Raw genomic sequence first — 10,270 nt, forward strand, 5'->3', positions numbered from 1 at the left:
ACAATTAAGTTGTAAGTACACTATTGAAATTTACTATCATATATTGTAAATGTGAAAGTATTTTTGGAATGTGAAAATGTTTTTTCAGTCAATCACGCTGTAACTACTGAACAGATTTTGATGAAATTTGGTATACAGACAGGGTATCAGCTAACTTGGGCGGTAAAAAATACATATATTTTTATATACCATAGGAACACAGGTGAAGCCGCTGACAGAAGTAAGTAATAAATATTAGAAGCTACAAATATAATTAAAAATTAATGAAGTTTAACAGTTCGTTATTAATACCTAATATAAATTATATCATTCAGTATAGCTTACATAAACGAAGCGCTTTACTCTTTCGTTTAATTACCCACTGTAAAACACACTACTTCGCCTTAATTCCGCAATAAAGGACATCGGGCGTTTTTTACCCGATTTTTTAAAAGTCGCGAACATAAACCAAAACATTATTAAATGAAAGTGTTTGCAATCATATTTAATATTGTGTAGTTATTTTGATTCACAATAATGGGAAAATGGAAATAATTAGTAAAATGAAAATGATATTTTAAGTTGACTATTTTTCCTAATTACTAAACGACCGCTCAGTAAGTTAAAATATCACTCCGTGGTATTTTTGTAAACCCAATCAGACTAAATCCGTCAAGTTGATGTGCATGTTTCGTTCTCACTCTCGCCCATAGTCCTAAAACTGGTATACATATGTTGCGCTCGCGCAGGTAGCTAGCTTATCTTACTACATCGCAGTCCTTCGTCATCATCATCGCAGTCCTTCGCCAAAAGTTAAGAGAAAAATATGTTGTTTTAATTATTTTTGATTCCCTTTTTCCTCTTCAATTATTGCCCAAAAACATTTATAAATATTTTTTAAATGTCCAATTTCTCCTTATTGCCACGACCCACAGATATGGGAACTATACCATTGTGAACTAGATTTAATTGCCTATCCACCGTACCTAATTTTATTTTTGTTCGCCGTAGGTAAGTGTCCCATACAAAAATGCCCGATGTTCTTTAATTGCTACATTATAAGGTACACAAATTGAATAATAAATTGGTGTTATTATACATATATAAAAATCATTTATGGATCTTTAATATAATGAAATGAAAATGATTGAATAACTTATTGCTTATGAGCATAATGCATTTGATGGAGTATAAACTTATGTATGTTATTTATCTGTATGATGTAGAAGAAATACTTAGATACATGTTATTGTATGTTTAGATTAATACATTTATTACTGCCACACTCAAAGACTTTTGATGGTTACTTAAACTATAACTTAGTAACGGTTTTGTACCGAAAACATTTGCTAAGTAACCATTAAATGACTCGTATGAGTATGTCTACGTAATATAACATTAGATTACTCTGAGTACGTCATATAAAAAGGGGGATATGTTGAGTTGAACGAAGAAAGTGTGCGCAGTTTTACTGCACATACATATATGAGATCATGAACTAGTACTGAGTTAATATTATAGTAAACCCTGTTCTTAATAATGAGAAAACTAGACAACTGGCTTTTATTTCCCTCAATTACACAGCACAGTATAAATGCAAAGTTATGTTTAACTAATAAACGTTAAGATAAAACCCTAATAATTACATATCGTTCACTAGTAGCTACATAAACTTGAAATTAATATTACTGACTGTATTTAATTACTAAGTGTTGCATATGTAGCTTAGAAAGTGCTAACAAGATATTATGGATATGGACATTTAATGGCGCGTGTAAAACGGACCATACGTATATAATAAATAAGAAAAGACGGGAGATTACCATAATATTATTGCGATAATCTCACAACTTATTGGTCAGAATGGGGCTAGGAAACGTTGCTTTGGAGGGAGATCTTACATCTCTTCAACAAATATAAAGAATAATATATACGATATATAGGTGTATCAGTGGGGGCTAAAATTCAAGAGTGACTTGATACTCAACATATATTAGTACATACGTGCCTTTAGCCGCCTATTTATTTTATTTTATTTGTGCTAATTTAGATTACAAGATTTTGAAACAATACCGTGAGACAAAATATTAAATTACCTATACGAGTAGTAGTAGGCCGCGCGACGTCGTTGTATCCGTACACTGTGCCCATGAGGAAGAGACCCTCTGTCGCTCGTAACTAGTAGAGCTTTTCTCAATATATTTACGGGAAACCTTTATTTTTAGTAAACAAAATGTTAATTTTATATTTAATTTGTTCAATTCAAACTGCGAAACTATTGAATTAAATAATTGGAATAGACTCCCAAAAACTTGGAAATCGACTATTGTAATCTGTACAATTTTATTGACAACTTAAAATAAGTTATTGTTTAGGATTGGGAAGATAGCTAATTCTTATTTAATAAAAAAAAACATAAAAATAAGAAACGGCTTATCTATGTCTAGATAAAATAAACTGATTAACAAGACTTTAGCTACTGTATTTCTTGTAGAGTGAAGAATTTTCACATCATGTTTTTTTATTTAAGGAATATGACTAACTTGGATATAAAGTCGCCTACACTTCGGAAACCATAAACATTGGTATAAGTACAGGTACCATTTAATTTTTATAATATAGTAATGCTTTATGTTAATGAGAGGTTTCGTAGTCCATTGAGAGGCACACGACAGACGATGCTAACTGTATTTTAATCTATAGAAAAATCGCTTGTTCCGTTCGGTACGAGTAAGTTCAGTTTGAAAAGTTGCGCGGCCGGTGTTCTGTGGCCCGCGGCCTATCCATAAACTCTTTGTTCCGACATAAACACGAATATTTTGTGAAGAATTTAAACGGACATTACTAACTGACAGACGACATGATTTTCCAAACATATGTAGGTACATACAGAGTTTATTTAGGCATTTATGATCGATCCGCGATTATTTGATACGTATATCTTTCTGTTCTTCGAACGTGCACCTAAGAGTGTAATTTTGACAAATATTACTCAATTTTAAGTACTTCAAATTGCTTGTAGTTTTACTGCATACCAGCAGAATTGTGGCATTCAATATTAATAGACGTGATTCTAAGAGCGGCTCGCGAAAATTGCCAGCTTAAATACCGACTGTAAATAAGATTAATTATTTAATCATTATGTAAAATATAAAGAAAATCATGATATCTTTTTAATCTTTACTTGTTTGGTACTAAATGACAATTACAGTGTTTATTATTATTTAAAAAGATTTCTATTTAATTTATTTTTGTATTTTAAACAGTTTAACAGAATCATAATAATTCTAGTCCATTTTTAAAAATGTGTTCGTTAGATTTAAACTATTTAGTAACCGAAGTGGTACCGCACGGATAAATTTTGCCGTCGGTCGGCGTTGATGTCTTTTGTAAGCAGACCTTTCAATTTGTTTTATTTTCTATTTTAAATACAAATAATCTCTATATACAGTAACATATCAATTTTAATATATTAAGTAAACATTTTTATAGTATAATAGACAAGTAACAATATCGATATTTAACTATGTACGTACATTGTTGCAATTTGTTTATTTCTAGTTTTCATAGCGAATAACCGTTGTATATTTTTTATTCCACTATTAAGGAAAATTTAGGAATGAATTCTAAGATGCAGTATTAAGGAACGCCTCATATCCCGTACCTTTGTTGCGTTGACATATACATAATGAATTTACATAGGCACGGTACATATGCATGGGTACATTATATTTAAATAAATTTTTATATGAATTAAAAACGGTTTCCTGACTGATAAAGTTCATCCACGTTTCTGTTCTTAAGTACCTTGTTACACTATGTTCCGCCGATATAATAAACTTTATGACTTAATAACACTGTTAAATATAGAATACCTAAGCATATACATAGTAAAGTTTAATTATGCAATAAAATCCTTGAAATGACAGATATTTGTAATGAACAAAAGGTTAGATTTTATTTCCTACAGCTATACCGTATGTATAACTGAATGTTTGTTAACTATCAAGTGTCGGGCAGGTCCGCGCCTACCATATTTATATAAAAACTACAATAATTGTTTTAAACTAAGCACTTATTACTCGAATGAAAATGAGCCTAGATTAGGAGACCGGAGCGATCGCGCGACGCTTTACATTTAGACACTTTGTATGAAACCCGCCTGAATCATAATTTTACGGGTTCACGACTATTTAGGAGTTTGATAGTACACATAATTATTTAATTTAAACTTATTACAGCTTAGAATTTACTAAAAAGTTAACTTGTACGACTTATCGATTTATAAATACACAAATATTAAAACCCATTACAATTCAGTTGAAAATAAAACACTGTCGTAAAATAAAAAAAAAATGGTGGCTACCGAAAACATGCCGTGTCTATTTAAGATGAGTGTCACTACAAACCAAATGGGATCGCATACGGAACGGGCTGTCGGAGCGGCACAAGCACTAACAACTAGGGTAACAGCAGGCAGGCACTGGAGCTGGCCGGTCGGGCGTACCTGGTCGCCCACAAGGTCCTCGGCAGCTGTGATCGCGCAGCAGGCCTCCATTCCCGGCTGCTGCCGGGGGTCGCGCGGTGCGGTGTCGCCTGGCCTCGGTCACGGCGCGGGGTCGTCTCGGAGCCGGCGCGGGCTTGTCATGGCGCACGCCTGCGCGCACCCACTGCGCGGGACGGACTGCGTGTGTGATAGCGCGCGGGCCGCGACCTCCTTCGCGGGGTTGCAATGAAAGTGATTAGGTTCTTGCGCTACTGATAACGAGGGCTAGTTTGCTAGTTTCCGTTTCCAAATTATATATTCTACGAAGTAACTCTATATTATCGACGTGCTAGTCATTGCTTAGTGAGAAATAATCTTGAACCAATAACTTATTGTGAGGTCAATGGTCAAATTTTTCGATGTTTAAAGTGTACCAGTTTTCCATTGGTCTAAGAGCAGAAAAAATGTAGGTAAGTAAAATAAAAAGTAATAAACATGGTATCAAGATAATTATTATGACTGATAAGAATAAAAAAACAGATTAAATTATTAATATGGTAAATTTTTTGTTAATTTGAGCAAGTATTGCTAGTGGCTTGACCACAAACGCACACAGCGACACTGCAGGGCTGTTTATATCTAAGAGACAATATCTAAATCACTTTCGAGTTGGTACTGCCGCGGCGGTTATCAGCGCACGTTCGACGAACAGGTCGATGCGCACACGCAGGGCCCAGGTGCCTTGGTTCGGCTTTCACTGGCAACTCGCGGTTTTTCTTCATATCACATATTAATAGGTTCACTTTGAATATTTTATCGGTTATTGCTTATCTCACTTGCACTTACTTATATGTTGCACTATTTTTTTTTTTACTTTAATCCTACGGACAATAAGTATTTCGAATGATTTTTTCAATTACGACGGAATTGAGGAAAACACATTGGTAATCGCATTTTTTGTGACAGGATAAAGTTTCCGAATCAAGTATAAAAACTTGAGCCATTAATTTTGAATATTAAGGTACCTTACCTATGTTTAAGTTTTCGTATGTTACATTTAAAATAAATAAAACAACTATTTCATATTAGCTGTAGGATAAGAGCTATAATAATTTTAAAAAAACATGGTTTTTCCTGAACGACTCTTACGAAGCTCCTGCAGCTTATTTATATATACCTGACAATTATTTTAAATTAAATATATTGCACTGACGACGTTACAATAGTACATTAATTAACTTTTAATTGATGTTTTACAAACTCGATTGAGTTTATTAATATCACAACAACAAGGTAATGCCTTTTATAATAAAGTTGCTAATGTAATTAAATTGCTTTTTCGAGTTTAGACTGTATTTCTAATATTTAGTGGACAATTAACCATTTCACATCACATCATCAGCCTATAAGTGACCACTGCTGACCAAAGGCCTCCTCTCGCACGGAAAGGGTTTGAACATTAATCACCACACGTGCTTAATGCGGGTTGGCGATTCCAAACTTATAATGAGAAATTATAATTATTTATAAGCCCAGGTTTGCTCACAATGTTTTCCTTCACCGTCAGTCAGTGGTGTCTGAATAATCTATACCTATACATATAACTATACGACATATACATATACATATAACTCGAAAAAAGTCACATTGGTACTTTGGTTGGTAGGTTTAGAGTCTGCATCCTCATGCATGAGAAGCGTGTACCTTAAACCTCCGGGCCACCACGACACGATTAAACATTTAATTCATTGTTAAATAAAAGTTACAATATAGAAATGGCCCTAACAACAAATAAGTGTTGATTAGTTGATTACTTTTAGTATTTTATCGTTAATATTATTTGAGACAGCCTCGTTAACCGAGTGGTGTGATTGCTGGGCTTTTTTTGGAGTTTCGAAAATTTCTCAGGAATTGTGCCCAGTATATGGCAATAGGCTCATATTCAGACTCAATATTAAATGGGATTTATAACACAAATGGTGAAAAGTATGTATACATTGTAAAGCGGCATTACTTACCGTAATGTGCACCTCTGCCTGATAAAAGGCGTGATGTTGCGATGTATTATTTGTTACACACGATTTGCACCTAAGTATGCATGTACATCTATACATAATCGAAACTACGCCGATCGTGTTTATGTGTTCATAAATGTAGTCAATTTATTTACGGTCTCTTGCCTGCCACGAGCAAATATAATTATTAAGAATTTTATGATATATCTATTTAATTAGTTTAGCGTTTACCATGGTTTCAGATGCATCTGATTAACAGTATTCTGAAATTCTAAAAGGCAGAAAGCCCGTAACAGTTTACAGTTGAATTGTATTGTTCTGGCTCCTCCAATAAAAAAAAATACTAAAATATTATTTTATACTCAGAAAATGACACAATAAATTAATAAAAGTTAAATAATAATTTTTCACTAGCTGTCCCGGCAAACTTCTACCTGCCTCAATATTCTTTTTCTCACCTTTATACCTTAATTTTTTTATACAAACCTTCACCTGACTTTAAGGAATACATTAAAATAATCATCTAATTTAAAAAAACAAATTAATCTATATAAAGTAAATTAAAGCTGAAGAGGTGGGCTTCCTATGATACTTACTTAGATAAAAATAAGTACCTAATGTATCATCACAGGTTTTTGGTTTCATTAAGAAAAATGTATCAATAATAACAACAATACATAATTTTCTTTGGTCTAATGGTGAAAAAACTATTTGTAAGGACTTTATTTTTCGTAGAACTTTTCTCGACAATTACATAAAATATATTTTTACTTTTTATTAAAACAACGAAACGACGTAGGAGGTTCTATAATCAACGCGTTTAATTTATTTTCTTTATTATAATCTTTTTATTGGCCGTTCTAATTTATTATCAGAAAGAAGGCGCCATTTGCTTTTTTATTAATAACCAGTTATTTCTTCTCTTTTCTTACTTTGTGTGGTAGGTATGTATTTATAATCACGGAGAAATTTCATGGTACATTGGGGTAGAACTGTTATGTTTTAAATCCTAAATGCAAAATATATCCACATAGCTTAGCTTGAAGTAAAAAGAAAACGAATTATTAAAATATTTGTACAATCTAGACTGAAACAGAAAGAGAAGAAAGATAAATTTGTAAATAATGTTAGCATAAATCTCTCAAAAGAGGTTGGTCATTGATATAAATAACACTTTGGTTATTTAAATTTAAAATACGTAATTGTATTATTATGTAGATGTATTATTATAATAAGATTAACATATATCTGCTATTATTATTTTTCGTCTAAAGCTTGGAGTGACTCATATACTAAACGTTTATATTGTGGTCGAAGCTTTTTCAATAAAACCTTACAATAGAAGAGATTTCTATTCAGTAAACTTATTTAATATCGAAATGAAAATAGTAGATAAGCAAACGTTTTTGAAAAAGATACGTTTATTTTGGCTATAACAGATATTTCGTGTGTTAAAATCAACCGTAGTTATTCATAATTTTAGCTAACATATATAAATATGTAACATTGTGCGGATTCTTTGAGGTTGTATTATCTACTACATCTTTTACTAAAAAGGTTATGTCCAAGAATCTTGGTGTTCACAAGGCTCATTTCCTCCAGGTATATTTTAGACCACCGATCACCGATTCAACAGTCAAAGTGATGACTAAATCGAAGTATAAACATTTCCCCCTTTGGTGGAATAATTTCCCATAGTTTGAGTTTTCTTTACGTCTAAAGTAATCAAAACGAGAGAGCGTTCGGTGCTCTGATTGGGTGACTTATTCGAGCCGGCCAATCAGAGCGCCGAATGTACTCTCGGTTCGATTATTTTAGACACATAGCAAACTCATACTAAGAGTACAGGTAAGGTTATTGTAGCACTCTTCAAGTGTCAACAATCTACTTACTGTCCATGTAAGGAAAAATCTAATCAACACGAATATAATTACTTAGAAAATAATAGGTAATAATTGGTACCTATTATTTTCAGAGATTACAGAGATATCGATTGTCAATTTGTTTTATTACCGTTTCCTATTAGTCTTGACAATAAATAGTCCTTATTACTTAACGAAGAGGATTTCTTTAAACTATCTATTAATTGTTAGACTATCACTTTGGAAGTACCTACACTGCCGAACAAAGGTATCGCGGGTTGGGTTTAATTCCTACGCATTGTTTTGGGATTCTGAATGCAAAAAATTCTGACTTGAAAAAACATGGATCAATTCTGTCTCGTGGATGAACTAAAATAAACTAATAATAACCAGTTAACTATACAGTTTACCAATACCTACGTATCAAATAAATTAAAGTAAGTAGGTAAACGTACGGATGATTTACTTCCCTAAAAACAGTCGGGTAAAAACTTGTTTTAAAATTTCCTTTATTGCCGCTATCATGATATTTATTTAAAAATATCATGATAGCGGCAATTTTTCGCTTCAAAATACGATTTATTTTGAAGCGAAATGGTTCGCAGAGTTTAAGTAGCGCCTGCCATAAATCTAATAGTGACTATACTACCTCCGGAGAAATGCTATTCTTTTCTGTTATCTTAAAGTTTATAGGTAATTAACTCAAAAATGAGAAAATTATAGTAGTTCTGTCATTAAATAGTAGGATTCCTATGAGTAAAACTAATAGATGTGTGTGTAATGTAAAAATAATGTAAACGTGGTGTGTATAATGCTTATCGCTATGTCGTTTAAATACGATATTTTTGACGATCACAAAACAAATAGGGGCCTACAGGGAAAATTAAATTCTTTATTTGTAATATAGGTCTATTTATATAGTATAGGTATGCCTATTTACAATATTTACAACTTACAATATGTCTGAGACCATGCGAGAGCAAGAAGGTTGTATAAAGTACCTACTTACATGTAAAAAATAGAATAAAATAAGAAAAACTTTGGTACGGTTCAACCTACCTACATGTTAATTATTGTGATTACTCAGTACGGATTTATTTCTTCTAACACAAACAGAGTTATCAGTTTAATGCGTCAGGGTATCTGTGGGATTCTCTGTTCGATTAAAATTACCACTAGGAGACCAGAATCTGGAAATTCCAGTGTTGAAGCTCCCGTACTTTTTTAATATTCCTTTGAATCTGGATTTTTTTTGGGAGGTGAAAATCATTCAATGACTTCTCTGTTTCTCCGAAACAAAGAGACTCATCAATTTCAGTTATCAATTTTAAGCAGTAAAATGGTCACATTTATTTTTGAACCGATTACCGTTGGAATAAGCGTATTTTCAAGTGAAAACGTGGTTTTCTAGGCAATGTTGTAGAGGGCGCTTAGCAGCTGGGCGGAATGACAATATCTGCAAGCAAAGACCGTGGTTGGATTGAAGATGACTTAGTGGTGTACGGTACTATTAGAAAAGCCTATGTCTAGCAGTAAATGGAGCTGATAATGATGATGGAAAAAAATAACGAGAACGCACACAAATCTAGATATTAAAAAATCGTATGAGATTTGTTTATTTAATTTAACAGATATCCATATTTATAATTTACTACTCGGGATTACGCGACTTCGTAAGTGCAATCCCGTTTTTTCCCATAGGATTTTCGGGAAAACCTAGATCAAAGCGGACAAAGTATTCTATGTCTGGTCCTAGTTCCAAGCTGCCTCCCCACCAATTTTCAGTAAATTCGATTTAGTCGTTCTTGAATTAAAAATAGAGTAACTAACACGACTTTTTTATACCTATAGATATATAGATTGATTTATTAAACAAGACACTGTGTTAAATAATAATACGTAAGTAGGTACTTATATTACGAGCTAGC

The 10,270-nt window shown here is 32.7% G+C and overlaps 1 protein-coding gene across 3 annotated transcripts in view; it reads right to left on the reverse strand.

Moving 5' to 3' along the window:
- The window catches only part of LOC118264034 (dendritic arbor reduction protein 1), a 61,877-nt gene extending 57,198 nt beyond the window's left edge, over nt 1-4,679 (reverse strand). For 2 of the 3 annotated variants that reach the window (XM_035576365.2, XM_035576356.2), the window contains exon 1: nt 4,487-4,679. In XM_035576365.2, the coding sequence (XP_035432258.1) occupies nt 4,487-4,537 (51 nt within the window). In that variant the 5' untranslated portion in view covers nt 4,538-4,679. Of the gene's footprint in view, nt 1-4,388 lie in introns of all 3 variants that reach the window. The other variant, XM_050704114.1, reaches the window with a different exon arrangement.
- Between the last annotated feature and the right edge of the window lie 5,591 nt (nt 4,680-10,270).

The sequence above is a fragment of the Spodoptera frugiperda genome, chromosome 25, assembly GCF_023101765.2.
Source record: "Spodoptera frugiperda isolate SF20-4 chromosome 25, AGI-APGP_CSIRO_Sfru_2.0, whole genome shotgun sequence".
NCBI lineage: Eukaryota > Metazoa > Arthropoda > Insecta > Lepidoptera > Noctuidae > Spodoptera > Spodoptera frugiperda.